The sequence below is a fragment of the Falco biarmicus genome, chromosome 6 (genome assembly GCF_023638135.1).
Source record: "Falco biarmicus isolate bFalBia1 chromosome 6, bFalBia1.pri, whole genome shotgun sequence".
Taxonomy (NCBI): Eukaryota; Metazoa; Chordata; class Aves; order Falconiformes; family Falconidae; genus Falco; species Falco biarmicus.
Genome location: NC_079293.1, coordinates 29,489,405 through 29,504,521, shown reverse-complemented (window position 1 = coordinate 29,504,521; position 15,117 = coordinate 29,489,405). Strand labels below are relative to the sequence as shown.

At 38.1% G+C, this 15,117-nt stretch overlaps 1 protein-coding gene across 1 annotated transcript in view; it reads right to left on the bottom strand.

Annotated features, from left to right (window-relative positions):
* Nucleotides 1–15,117, bottom strand: part of GREB1 (growth regulating estrogen receptor binding 1) — a 108,968-nt gene that overhangs the window by 36,971 nt on the left and 56,880 nt on the right. Inside the window, exons 5-15 of the mRNA XM_056343961.1 lie at nucleotides 10,304–10,486; nucleotides 9,844–9,987; nucleotides 8,429–8,554; nucleotides 6,418–6,540; nucleotides 5,375–5,512; nucleotides 5,004–5,189; nucleotides 4,101–4,451; nucleotides 3,282–3,410; nucleotides 1,629–1,754; nucleotides 966–1,163; nucleotides 695–875 (exon numbers count right to left, since the gene is read on the bottom strand). Coding sequence (XP_056199936.1) covers nucleotides 695–875; nucleotides 966–1,163; nucleotides 1,629–1,754; nucleotides 3,282–3,410; nucleotides 4,101–4,451; nucleotides 5,004–5,189; nucleotides 5,375–5,512; nucleotides 6,418–6,540; nucleotides 8,429–8,554; nucleotides 9,844–9,987; nucleotides 10,304–10,486 — 1,885 coding nt within the window. The remainder of the gene's footprint in view (nucleotides 1–694; nucleotides 876–965; nucleotides 1,164–1,628; nucleotides 1,755–3,281; nucleotides 3,411–4,100; nucleotides 4,452–5,003; nucleotides 5,190–5,374; nucleotides 5,513–6,417; nucleotides 6,541–8,428; nucleotides 8,555–9,843; nucleotides 9,988–10,303; nucleotides 10,487–15,117) is intronic.

Here is a 15,117-nt window from a genome sequence, read left to right as displayed (position 1 = left end):
ATGTTCTCTGAGCAACCCAGTGCCTCGGGAGTCAGAAAGCAGAAGCAGCCCATTTCTCAGCAGGCAGATTGTTGAGAAGCCAAGGAAACACGTCTCTGTAAGTGAAGCAATGAGTTATGGAAGTGAGCTGACGGGGAACTTGGTAAAGGTTAGACGGAAACCGCCCTGCTTCCCTGAGAAGTCTACCTGACATTACTATGTATCCACAGCAGCTTTCAATTTACAAATCAGTGATTCAGGATAGAAAAAACATCGTACTGGAAATTTTCCAGTCAGTTAAAAACATAAACAGCAGTGTTGGTTCACTAGTTGTCTACTCACTGTGGAGGGGTTTTGCATGTTTTACAGCCCAGAGGACACTGACAGAGGATAATTGAGCTCTGTATACTTTCACAGGAAGCTTTCATTTGAACAAATGACAACCAGCCATAAAAAAACAATAGCTGGGGCTGAAAAAAGACAAGAATGGTGAGCAAGAAAAGCTGAAATGTTCCACTGAAGCATAATATAATAAGCAGGTTATGAATAACTCACAAAGGTCCTTAAAAGAAAACATATTTATTCAATGCATAGGAAGATAGAATTAGCAGAAAGATGCAAACAAAGATGAAGGAAAGGATAAATCAGAAAGCTGATCTTGACAGCTAATGCAAACAATAATAATTTATCTAAAAACAAATTACAGTTCTCTTACCTCATTAGATCCCAGTGTGCATGATCATGGATTAGGACAAACAGTGTATGTGGATTCTGCATAGAGTTTTGTAAAAAGACTTTGAATTTAATCTGGGCCTCTGCATCTAGTTTCATTACATACTGTTCCACCCTCTGCTTTGTAAGATGTTCCTTTTCTAATCCAAGTTCTAACAAAATACCTAAAGAAATGGAACAAATGTCAGTATTTCAAGATACAGATGCATCTAACAGTGTCCTGTAAATCTAAAATAAAGCTAACTAACGAGCACCTGAGTGCCAGAGATGAAACAAAGTCTGCTGATAAGTCACTTCAGAGGGTGGAACACAAATCAAGAAATCAATTTTCTCAAAGGAACCCAAATCAAGATTTTGAGTGCTGGAGTCAGCAATTGAGCAAATATGAGACAGCAATTTCTGAGCCACTGCTAGCTGGAATGGACGAATCTGATGTCGTTCAATCTCATAACCTGGAAAAAGGCAAAATTCTGTTTAGATATATGCCCAAAGACTAATCTAATGCAAAATGTTAGAGTCTGGCAAAGAATGACTGATCTGCTCTTTAAGGTACTTTGCTTATGAACAGGAGTTCCAGTTTATGAAAATCTATATGGAATATGCAAAGAAATCTTTCTGCATTTGGGAATTTTGGTCCTGTAAGTCTCTTAAATGTCTGAAAGCTGAAAGTGAACTTGTGCAATCATACTCTGCTATCACAGAAGGAAAGACATAGAGCTTCAAAGACTACTATACCCAGTGGAATGAAGCAGAGCACCCATCAGTATAAATCTGAATATTCCAAGACATGAGCTGCTGTTTTCCTCAGGACCTTTGCCTTCAGGAGCCTAGGACTCTACCCAGAAGGATCTAACTGCTAAGTGCATGTCTCAGGTCCCCTACTCTGTCACGTCTTAAAGAAAATTCTCCTTACTTACTTGTACACACAGCTGTTCCAGTTCCATTCAGTGCTGTTGGTTTATTCACTGAAGCAGAAAGTGATGAAGAGATGTGCCCTTGGTTTTCCTGATAAAATTTCTCCAGCAAAAGATCAATGTCACCCTCTATCAAATTGAAGGGATAGTGGAATAAACATCCTTATTAATAAAAGCTGCATTTCATACTGATCTTTTGTAGATCTTAAAAAGCTTTATATATGCTAGCTAGTTATCCTGCCCTTGGCTTATTGGCTATTTTATATGGGAACTCTCTCATTATTTTCTGTTGCATCTGCTTTTACAGCATATCACTAACAAAATGCAAATCAGGCCAGGGGATGACAGATCAGCTCTGCAGACCACTGGCTAGGGCATTTATAGAGGATGGTAGAAAACTAGCCCCAAGGCCCTCATGCAAATCTGCAACCACAAAGACATGAAGCTGGCTTAGTTTATGTTCAGACCATGGAGCTATATTGTTCACTAATAAGGATTACAAAAAGCTTTGGAAAATCTGATAAATGTTTTAAAGTCTTTAACATTTTTGAGAGAGAACAAAAAACATTTCCTCATAAAGCTGAAAGAGAAATATGAGTTTTATAGCCACACACAATGCTGAAGCAAACAAGGTATGATTTCTTGAACTACGAATACCTGCAAATATATCCTGTTCTATTCAGCAGGAGCCCTGCTTACAGATGAAAGCTGTGCAGAGAACACAATATGCCTGCCCTGAGTATTTAGTATTTCCTCAGTCACTGAGAAGTCTGAACATGTCTGCACTGCTGAGCTCAGAAAGGCAGGGTCCGCCCTGTGAAGTGCAATCCAGTGGATATAGATGGCAACTATTTTTAGGATGTTCATTTACCTCTTCTGCTCAAACAATAGCAATAGCAAAAGTGATTTTGAGAACTGTACTTTGAAGGTACCAAGAGCAGAAACACTAACATAACTACATGATGGTTCAAGGAAAACAATTTTAAGTGACCACTCAAAATATCATGACATATCCAGAAGGGTTCTTGTGATCTGAGTACAGATTTACTGATGTGACGCGAATGGTAAAGGGGACTGTGACAGCCCGTTAACACTGACAAATACGCTGCATTTACTCTAGTTCTGTGATACGGTTTAACCTTCCACGTGGCTGGGTCTACCTCCAGATAATCCTGACTGTAGTAACGCTCAGTACACTCAGTTAAAAAATGATTCAGTAACCCTGGCTACCTGCAATTTTCCTCTTTTCCGTGCACGTGCATCATGACCAAGCTGACAGTATGGTAAGTCAAAAGGACAAATCCTACCTTTGATAAAGTAACTGTTCTATCATGGCCTAAATGAAATCTGTGCTTAGAGCAAAAGCAGTTACACATCCATATGGATGTGGACTTGCAAAGTATATGGATGGATTTGCATAGCTAAGAATAGTATGTTCAGTTATTTGTTGCCATATTTTTATGAAACTGAGGGAATTCAGAAACCAGCACTTTTAGGGAGAATTTCAATTTAAATATACTTTCACAGCTTGGTCCTGTACTTGTTATATATTTCTTAGAATGTCTTGCTTCTGGAAAGGCAATGAACACAGCTGTTTCCTCTGACTTGAACATTTCAGAGATGTGGAAACATGCCTCTTGATTATCTGTTAGGTACCTGGGCAGAGTGTGCTAAAGAAGGACCCCAGAGTTTCCACTTTCCCTGTGACCAGCTGATAGTTAACTTCTTTTTGGTAGTCTGAAGGACTGAGCATGCTTTCAGACAGAACTCTTGCCTGATACTTTCCTAAAAGACAAAAAAGTAATTTTGAAAGCACTTCAAACTAAAGTTAAATGTTCTAATTCATAATAAAAATACTATCAAGCTAAATGAGTACCACACACACAAAAATGGCAGAGGAGTCTTTTCTCTCTTCTATACATGTATGCACCAGCCACCTGTAAGATAGATTCATGTTTTATAATTCTTTGTGTTTCTTTCCCAGTTTAGGAAATATTTGTTGATACAGTATATAAAAAGACCATATAAGTAGTCAAAGGAATCGTCAATTACCTTACGCTCATAATGAATCTTTGAATGGCCATTCAGATAAATTGGTTATCAGCACAGCCCTCAACAGAGTGACAAAGAGGATGACATTGAAAGACCCCCTTTTAGAAGCTAAACGTTCAGTCCTCTGCTTGCTAATATCCCAGTCACACAGAGCAGGAGAGCTTTATGCACCGTGTGTGCTGTACCTTGCTATTGTTTGCAGTAGCGTTGGCTGGAATGCCATGATGAGAAAACGGGTAACGCAGGCAGAATGTGACTTGCTGGGGACAGACCCAGCTGTGCAGCATGAACCTGGGTTCATCAAAACCCATTACTTGCCGGTCAAAGCTCTGCTTTCTGAGGCAGGTTATTGAAACTCCAACCAAACTTCTCATAGCGTTGCATTACTCTATTTTGCCTGGAGAAACACCCTTGGGATCTTACCTGTTATCACAATGCAGGAATCAATGGCTCGATTCCTACTGGCACATATGATCACCACGTAGTTTGTCTTTATTAATTTTCCTTCAATGAGTAGCTTAAACATTTCTGAAAGCCCTTCAGCCAGAGAGTAGCTGCACTCAATGATATGGACACTATCATTGCAGGAGCTAGCTGCAAGGCCTGCCAGCCAGGGAAGCTGGGCTGAAGTCACAGCTGCGATCTGGCTGGGCACTAGAGGGAATGTCTGTGGAACAGCCTGTTGGTACTGACGGATTTCAGACAGGTGTGATTCCCGCCATGAACGCATGAATATTTGTTCCAAATCCTCAATCAAAGGGACCTGGTCCGAGGCTAAAAAAATGAAGAGGAAAGCATTATGAAACAACTAAACAAAACTTTTGAGTTAAAACTTTAAAACCAAATTTTTTCTTCATGTACTTTTTTTAGAGATGATCATGTTTCAAATTTATGCATGCGTGACACTATTGCCTTTAGCAGATGTGAACCAAATTTTTCATTCTGAAGTGCCTTTGACATACTCAAGTAAAACTGAGTATCAGTAATTAGAAATATTTAAGAGGTTGAGTGTTGCCTGTCTCAGCATAATAGAACTTCTAAACCACAGATTACATTCAAAAGGCGTGATTTACAGCTTTTTTCCTTTTTTTGCTTTTAGTTGCTGAGGTCCAAGTTTACAGGAGAAGATGAACTTTACATGATTCTATTTCAATCTGTCTGGCCTTCAGGAACTAATTATTTAGTTTTGTTTCATTACCATGAAGTTGTTTAATATCACATGTCCTAAGACTGATATTTAATATTGCCCTGCCCTAATATTCCCTTTCTCATTTGCCAGCATGTAATATATTCATTGCAGTCTATCTGGATGTAAAATAACCTTACCTAGCTGGACAAGGTAGTAGACAGTCAGTAAGAGCTGCATTTCCTCTGAAATAGGCTGCATTGTGGAGGCTCCATATTGTTCATATGCTCTAGATAAAGACTGTGAATTTCTGTAACAGGTGTACAACAAAGGACTCACTATCACATCATTAATGTTCCCGCAAAGATATGGGAAGTTTCCATGACCTACAAAATAAACAGTGTTTGTACAGATCACATTCACTTCATAATTTCCCATGTATGCATTAAACAGCTTTAATAGAAAACCTTTTAAAATTTACAGTGTGTAGCAGTTGGACGTATCTTTTACAAGATTTACGTCATCTCTTACAAAAAAGATTTAAGGCCTTGTTGGGGGGTGGGGTTTTTACCTTTAAAAATAACTGGCTTTGCTTTACAGATCGTCAACAGGTTGTCAGGAACTGAGACAGGTTCTCCCGAGCCCACCATCGGAGATGACGCTGGCCCCACCAAAGCAGAATGTGGTAAAGATGATAGGCTTCCTCCATCTAAGATTTTAGACAGATTATTACTGGAGTAAGGTCTAAAATGATTTCCTCAGAGAGAAGTTATTCAACATCATCTCATACCCATATTTGGTATCAGTATTAAATGCTTTTTATGGTTACATCACACATTTCATGAGGTGTTACTACAACGCAGACTATTATGCTAACTTTCTTGGAGGACTAATTATATTGTTTGAAACCTTGAACATCACCCATGCATCTAAAGATTTTTAAATTGTTTATAAACAAGCAGTTCCGGGTATGAATGCAAGAATACAGAGACTTGTGTGGTATCAATGAACAAATAGTTAAGCTTTGCGTGTTCTGTATGATATACTTAGTTTCGCTGCTTCTATAAAGCAAGAAAGAAAAATTTAAGATTCAATGTTTGCCTAATCATAACTTCTTTATGGTAATTTTAATTTAAACAATACAATAACACATTAAAAGAAAACATTTTGGGCCAAACAGGTTTATTTCGCTGCCTGTCACTCTAGTCTACTAGAGTGTCTAGTCTACTACTACATGGCACTACAAAGTCCAAGTGTCATGAACACTGTGACAAATAATTGATACCAAGGATGATACTTTGACCTGAGTTATGACACTAATTTTAATATCCTCAAGGTGTTTCCATTTCTAAAGATAGACACAGGCACCTGTCGGGATTTATTAATAATGACTTGATGACTGGATCCTAATGAGACTTAAACTCAGAGCCTCAAAAAGAAATCAATGTAAATGAGGCACCTAAATGTAGGTAAGCATGTAGGTATCAAACACCTTTCAAAACTCTAACAGAAGTATGCGTCTTTAAAATACTGCCTCTTTTCCCTCATTGTTTTCAGAATAATGAAACAACCATTGTCATTACCTTGGGTAATGGTACCTTGGATGTAGCTTACCATTTTTAATTCTGTTTGGTGCCTGTGGATTGAGCTGCAAGTTCCAAGTTTCAGTAGATGATGGAGATTCTGGTGACCAGCCTTTATGACGCTTTTTTGGAGGCCCTGAATTTGTTAAAGTGCCTGAATAATAGTAACATTTCAGAAAGGTATTAGAATAAAACATATTCAGCTTTGTGCATGGTAATTCAATATTTTTTGATAGGTTGAATGTGTGCATTAAGTACCGTGGTAGACAGGGTCCTCCATTAATATAATTTTTTATGGTTTTTATTTTACTTTGCTATGTCCTGCTTAAATTTCTGGGAACCTTCTGCAGAGAACTCTTAATTATCTAGGTTGACTTCACTTATTTTACACCAATGTTTACCCATATTAAGAATAATGCAGTAAGAATGAGATATGTATAGGAATGCTTACAAGTGTTAATATTTTGAAGTCAACATTGTGAGCATTTTGCTCCCTTTATTTCTGAACACATGACACAGTGTTTCATGGAACTTACTGCAAAATAAAATTCTCAAGGGTTCCAGGGCAGTATTAATGAAGATCTGAGTTCTTTTCAACCATTTTCCCATTTAAAGGATTTCTGCCACTTCTTGATGGTTAACATCCTTGGTTTTACATTATTCCATGTAAACCCATAGTAAATTAGTTCTGCACTTTACTTCTATCCACATGTAGTTCCAACACCTTTGTCTATAAAAACATAACTTTCTCACAGTTTTTCCAGGAGCTCCTGATATGTTTAATTTCTTGAATTTTTCTTTCATTGATTTCTTGAATCTTCTCGTGCAATCCTGAAAACTCCTAGAATGATGAGCTTTCACTAACATCAAGTATTTCTAATTATTGAGACTCAACTGTCCTCCAGAAATTGCTCAGCATCTTGCAGGATTGAGCTATTTCTATTTCTGGACATGGCTATGCAGAGGTCATAACACTACTTCACACTGGCAGGGCTCTATCTCCTGGCAGAATGGTTAGTTCCACATAAAATTTAAGAGACAGTAAGAATCTTATATAGAAGGGGGGGCAATTTTGCTAAATATATTTAAAATTATAAATAAACCTAAAGTCTTATTATTCCCTTGCAGAAGAACCCAACATACAGGACTTCAAAGATGACGTTGTCCTTCACGTTCTCACCACGCGAGGGCAGTATTTAGCCGTTTGTGCTACTCCCGCTTGCATTGCGTTTCCTGGCACACGTTTGTTACAAAGGTCACAAGAGACAGCATTGCAAAGATTTTTTTATTTGAAAATACCGTACTCTTTCCTGCAGATATGGTGATATGTGAAAGTAAACCACATGAAATGAATTGGCAAGAATACGTTGCTGCATGGAAGAAAGAGATCAATAACCTGAATGGGTAGAGAAAAACGATTTGACTGTGACGCCAGCAGGGAAACTTGGAAGACTTGCTCGGAAATAGCTATAGCATGTTTCTAGCCATAATGAAGACTAACTTTCTTGCTTAAACAAGCCAGTGACACAGAATGCAGTTTGTGACAGAAAACAATTAACACAAGTCATTATAATAATGGTGCAGTGAGGACAGACTTAATTTGGAGCCAGTTGTCAAAGCCTAGTGCACTTTCCCAAGGTGAACTGCAACACAGGAATCACCCTATGAGTGATTACTTAGAAATCTTTCTTAATTCCCTTCAAAAAACCTGTTGGTGAGATTGCTGCAGACTTTAAGAACCTTTAAGAACCTGGATTCAGAATCGAGTCTGTACTTCTATCAAATGAATGGACTGTAAATATAAAGAAAAACTTCTAATTAATAATGTGAGCTGCAACAAAGTTATGGCTGAAAACATAAAAAGAATTTTCTTTTCTGAAAATTAAATCAGAAAAAAAAGTGTTATGGTCAGAAAAGACTTGGAAGGGAATAGTCATTTCTATTCATACAGGAAATTATGATCATGATATCATTTGTTCCATGCTTCCATTGTACCCACGGAATATAGAGTTTACGGTTATTAAACAAATCCATACAAATACCTAACACCGAAGGTCTTGTCAGAGCAGACAGGTTATTTTTCACCAACTGCTGTTTAGGCGATTCCTTGCCATTATAAACAGCTGAGCTGAACGCTGCTGTCGAAGGGATGTGGTCTATGGCTGCAGCTGGCAAGAAAAAACCCAAAGTATTTAGATGAAACGTTTCTAGGTCAAGATCCCCAGCTGATATAGTAAACTGATCACTTGATCATTTACTTTAATAGAGCCGTCGCGGTCTGCTCAGAGTGAATGCAATGGCTGAATACAACAAATCCACTTCTGATCTCATACCAGATTACTGCTGTATGACTCCTGAGTGCCTGGGTAAAATTCGATTCTGCAATCAAATACATATGTCAGATCCTTTAGCTTCTTTTCAGGTGGACCCTAGCTCTTACATGAAGTTTACTCAAGAACCACCTAAAAGAGTGAGAGAAGTTTTTTTTAAAATTTACTAAAAATCTCCTAAACTTCCATTCCAATTTGACATCCTCTTTCCAAGCTTCTTTTAAACTACGCTGCATTAAAAAGAGAGATTTTCTCAAGCCTAATATGCTTGTAATTAATGTAGTTGTTTTATATATGTAACCTCCGGGGGGAAAAACAATCCAATCTGCTATTATAAAGACAAGAATTATTTGTTCTGGAGGGGTACCGGTATTCCAGATCACAACTGTTTAACAGGCTTCTATCCCACAGAGAGAATACAACCACCAATAGACATGCCTCAGTTCTCCTGTGTGAATTTCTTTACAGTCACAAGACACTAAAGAGCTGTTTTCATTATGAAGAAGCTCAAAGAGACAACTCTAGCCTCTATTATCCGCCACCTCTCACTTATGTCAAGCTAATGGAAAAGTAAATGTTTCAGAAAGGCTTTTTAATACAAAAAAATGTTACAGATACTGATCATTAGTTTGGGGTTTTTTTAACTTTAAAGCCACTTTTCTCAGCAGAAGAAAAAAATCAGAAGCTTTTAAGCTGACGCCCATATAATGCCTGCAGTAAAGAGGATTCTGGTCATAACATAAATAGACTGACTCAGATGAAAAAGCTGAAATGACACTGGTTCCTGTAACATTTGTCACCTGTGACCAGACAAGCAAGAGCTGGAGGGACGTAATAAAATAATTCTCAGCAACTTTTAAGATAATGGCTTTTAAAAAAAATAGGTTTGCCTTAGCTATGATCAAGCTGCAGAACATCTGTTTTATTATTTGCTAAGCTAAACCTGAGGGGGGAAAATGGACAGCCAGAAACCTTCAAAGCGTGATTGCTTTCTTTATTTGTAATATATGTCTAAATCTATTCCACTAGCTTTGTTTTATGCGGTAGCGTGTTTATTTGTTGGTCTTTCCATGCATAGAAGAGTAAGAGTAGGTGGAAACCCAGCGTGCTTTCCTTCTAAGCAGTACCTGTTTGCTGAGTCCCAGCTGGAGCGCTTGGGTTTGCTGCTGGCAGTGGCTCACTTGAGGTGCTTCCCGAGAGACCCGAACTTTCTGGCAGTTGGAACAATGTGCTTGAGCAGGTGCTGGATGAAGGCTGCCGGCCTCTGAACTCTTAACAGAAAAGAAACTTCTTATCCCCTGACAACAGCAGCATTTCCTCTTTGTCTGCACGTTTGATTTGATAATTTCACACATGAATTACTTGGAGGCTACAGCACTTGGAATGAAGGAACGGATGTCTTCAGACATGCCATCCTCATATTAGGTCAATCAATTACTTTTTACAGCTGCTGTAGTAATCACCTAGCTTTAAAGAGCCTTTCTTTCAACTGATCTGTCTTAGGTTTTACACAGACACCAGTCCCTGTGATAGCTAAGCTTGGATGATGAAAACCAGAGCTTGAGGAAGACAGCTTCATTATCTTACCTGCCCCTTTCCAGCAGATTACAGATCCTTTGGTCAGAGCTCCCTGTGCATTCCTGACCAGATAATACTTTAAGTGTTTCTGTTTCTTGGGCTGAGTGGTCAGTTTAAGATTAATGTGATTTGAGAATTCTGTAAAGTAGCAGAAACCCTTCTTGCCACAGCCAACACAATTGCCGGAGAAGCCTGATAAAATAAACAATGCATATAATCCAATGAGATAGGTGGGTCACTATTAATAACATCCAAACATGACCCTTTCCTGGAGAAAATCTGTATTTTACTTTTTTTTTGTCCACAGAGTGAACTTTTTATTAACATTTTCCTCCAAAAAAAACCCCAACCAAACACATCAAGTCCACTCTGTTGCACCTTGGCTACCAGACTGCAAAAACAGAGCCCCACATTTACAGAACAATTAAAATAGGGCATATTTTTCATTTTTCTCCCACCACAAAAAGATCACAATCTTTACCTACCTGTGAAACATTAAACCAAGAAGTTTCTGACTGAAGAGTGCTGAAAGAGATGTTTAACTCCAGCCCTATTCAACACCACAGAAAGCATATGCTTCACTTCTGTTTCAGCTTTCGTCGAAATAAAACATGCAATTAAGTCTCCAGAACTTAAATATATTTAATCTACTATATTTAATTAGGCCTAAGTATATTTAAGTACCAAGTTCCTATTACAGCTGCTTTTTTAGAGATGAAAAAATACTGAAGCATTCCTGGGCTATTAATTTAAAGTAGCTTTCTCCAATTATGGCTGGACTGTGTTAGCACTTCACAGCAGTTTAAACTATTTATGATTACGGAAACAAAGTGTCTGTGGCTTTATAGACACAACAGAGATATAGTCCTTGCACGTAAAGAAGCTTATTGTACTCAGACTTGATGGGGCATTTCCAGGGATGCTGCCATTTCCTCTCATTCTGAGATACACAGTCAGCCTTAAAGAGGGGCTCGCGATGGTGATGTCATTATTGTCGTAAATAAAGGGCATTCCTGGCACAGTTGAATATTTGCCTTTTGATTCTTAAACAACTGTTTTTGTCCATTTTCCAAAGGATTTCCTAAGAAATTTTAACTTTGCACCAGACCAATGCAACCGTCTGAAAATACTTACTATCTACAAAGAAATCCTATAGTGTGTAATTAGAAGAGTCTTCTGCAGGGAAATTTCCTCTCTGTTCCCCACACATGACTTTAAGCATAAAGTTTTCTTTTTTCTTAATTATATCTAATGAATGTTTTTATTTGTCATCACAGGAATTGGAATGGGAAGAGTGTGTTCAGTCAATTGAAAGATGGCAAAAATAAAGGAAATATATTTCACGTAACATATGGTCAAAAACATTGGGAATAAATAACTGCAGTAAACGATCAATAGTATGGTAGATAAAATTAAAAGCCTTATAGGAAAATTACTATTTCAATCACATATTTCAAACAAATTAACTTTTCAAATTAATGGTCAATATCTTATTCCTTCAGCAAAATACAAGCACTGAAATATAACATTTTGTAAACAACTGTTGCTTGGTTTACAACCCAAGCACTTTTATTGGTTTTCAAATGACTCAGAAGAATTCATTAAAATCTTAAGTTCATGTGGAAATTGGTCTGGTATCCATGGGAACAAGTGGCTAACAACTATTGAAAGCTGCCTATTATCTCTCTGATCCTGGTCTGTAGGATGATAAAGGTCACTATGACTCATAAAATGAGGACAAGTCATGACTCTGCAGAATCCTCTGTGTTATATCAGTCAGCACAAAAGCATCTGTCTAACATCACAGAGCCTTCAGTAGCTGCAATAAAAGCAACAACAAAAGGAAACAAAATTAGAACGGATGTGGCAAAAGCTGTAGAGTTTGCATGCATTTTATGCAGACTAAGAAATCATTAAAAACACTTCTGCTTGTAAATGAAAACTTCCCATACATTTGACAGCACACTGAGCATGAGCAGCAGCACTGCAATTTTTGCCTGGTCGCCACTTACAAGCCTTTACATGTTTTCAAATACAAGCATGAGGGGACCATTTCCAAAGGTGGCACAGAAGTACTTGCACACGTTTTATCATTCTGCCGGGAGCACCCAGCAACTTGCCAAAGCCACAGGTAGAAACATTTGTTCAACAGAAGTTGTACAGTGGACGTAAAATCTTTTTATGTGGAGTTTAGATCAGTCATTACTGGTAACTTTCATAAATTATCATCTGCCTAAACTAGATTTAGCAGTAAGTTCTAACTGAAATAACCTTTTGCCCTAATCACCTATTTTTAACTCTGTGAGGTCTGCTAGAAAAATAGTTTATACCACATAGAGCACACAGGTGAGGCCTAGTAAAGATTAAACAGATCTAAATTGTCCACTTGTTTTGAAAAGTCCTTGGAGAACATTCTAGAAGTTTTTTTTAGTTTTCCTTTTAAATCAAACAATCATCTTTCACCTCAAGCTTCCCCAGCTCCTCTGAGTCAGACTAAGAGTCCTTTCTTGCAGGCTCCTGCCAGCACCATTTTTCATCCCATTCATTCTGCCCGACACTCTCTTTGATGACAGCCATGGCTTCGTTAATACAGCTTAGCCCTGACATCACAGACAGAACACAGCGTGATCTTATAATTCGAATGCAATAATAAAATGCTGTTCCATCGTTACCCATCGCAGGGCTCTGCCAACCTTGTCCATAGCACTTTATGTAGCAGACTGAGTAACACAGAGAACCCAAACATTTCATCCTCCTCCTTTCTCTGAATGCCCTGTTCGCATGCCATGGCCCCAGGCAGCAGCTGATGGAGAGGACAGCTTGTTTCATAAACAAGCTTGCATTAAATATTCTTCCATACATTATACAGAGGACAAAGGTCAGGGGAGTCAGGCAAGACATAAGGTGACTCAATATATCTATGTCATGGGATTGATTTCACAAGGGAATCAGAAATCAATGCCTGGAGTTTAGGGGCTAAAAGCCTTTCACCTTTAGGTCACCAGTTCACATCCAGCTCAGTTCAGTAATGACTTAAGGCTGTTACCCTCTGAAGATTGTTTAATCAGAAGGTGTTTGATTGTATCTGTTATTTTATCATATGCATTGGCTTGAATTTGCTCACATCATGATGACTGATCGCAGATAATTTAAAAAGCTCTTCCATGGCAGGGACCTTGTGCTCAGAAGAAGGACCTTGGACTAAAAGGGTATGAAACCTGACCTACCTTCTCACTAGGAGAATGGTTCCTTTGGATCAACAGTGAGCTTGTGCTAGGCATAAAGAGAGGACTTCAGGATGGAAGGATATCCATCTAACATTTCATAACCTAATCTTTCATAAATTGGAAGAAATTTTCTTCCTGTTTCTCTTTTAAAACAATAACAGGCTTTTAACTAATATTCATATTTCTTTGGAAAGTTGAAAGCTTGCTTAAACAAAGAATGATTGTATTTCCAACTTTTCAGCAAAGGTATTTCGTCTTTTCAGTTCTACTCACAAGAAAAAGCACACACACACTGACAATGCTCCACATTTTCCCCACCTACTCAGTACCATTGCATTTGAAGACTGAAGTTCTAAAATTAAAAAATAAACTAAATCAATATAGTCAGGCTGGAGAGCTCCATTGTACAAAACCTCACCAGTACTACAAAAGTCCAATAGAACATTGCACATTTTAACGGAAGCAGCCACAGCATTTTCTACAATGTTTTCATCTTACACACAGCTTACAATGAAAGCAAACTAATCTTTTCCTCTGTCATTCTGACCTCAGGGACCCACTGAAAAAAAGAAGGATTTCTTATTCCCTGCTAGGAAAGTGGGCAGCTGTTTGGTCTTTTGGGAAGGAAAATGATGGGTGAATAGCTGCTTTGTTTATCATGAGAGACTCACTCTTAAGAGTGAAAACTGGGGAAAAAAAACAAGAGGAATAAACCTTTGGGAATGGTACATGTTGGTTGCTTTTATTAGGAAACAATAAATATCTCACTATCACAGAAGTGCTGCCTCCATCTAAGCTTTGTTTTAGGTCACATAAAACCCAAGAAATAGCTTCCTAAAGGCAAAAAGCTGAATCTCTTTTGCAGGCTAGTTAAACCTGTCATCTAGCTTGATGAACAGAATGAATCATATGAGGTACATGCTCAGACACAGAGAACATTTTGCCTGCCAAAAATATAGTCTTTTCCAGAAAATGGGATTCTTTCCTGTGGAATAATATGTCAGTCTTAAAGACTAAGAAACAAAACAACCTCCAGCATAAATGACTTTCAATTCACAAGCACATATGACTTGACGGTGGGACAACTTTTTATTATCAATTATTACCGATAAATTGGCACATGCCCCAGAGGCACATCAACAGCCCCTAATGGGAACAAGACCATAAGTCAAAAGTTGGCCCAGAAACTACTAAGACATTTCCCTGTTTTCTTCTGGAATTTTTGTATGCTCCACAGGCACCTTCTCAAACATACACAGACACATCATGAGAAATCAGGAAACTGCTGGGAATTCATTAAGGTCTTTTCCCTTCAAATAAGTTGTTTTGGAAAAAAATCTACAGTACTGAGTATCAGCTGTCTTACAAAAACCCATATATGAAAAGAAAAAGCATGAAAATAAACAAAACCAATGGGGTTGAATGTTACAAGCGATGTGCCTGTATCGTCAACAGGTCTTACCGAAAGCATGGGATATATTCTGGCTCACGATGACAGCTCATTTCAATGCAAAATGAATCCAATTCATCTTCCCTCTAAACTTAGAAAGGCTTGAAGGGACCCTTTGCCATATTGTTTCAAAAGGCAAACGTGTT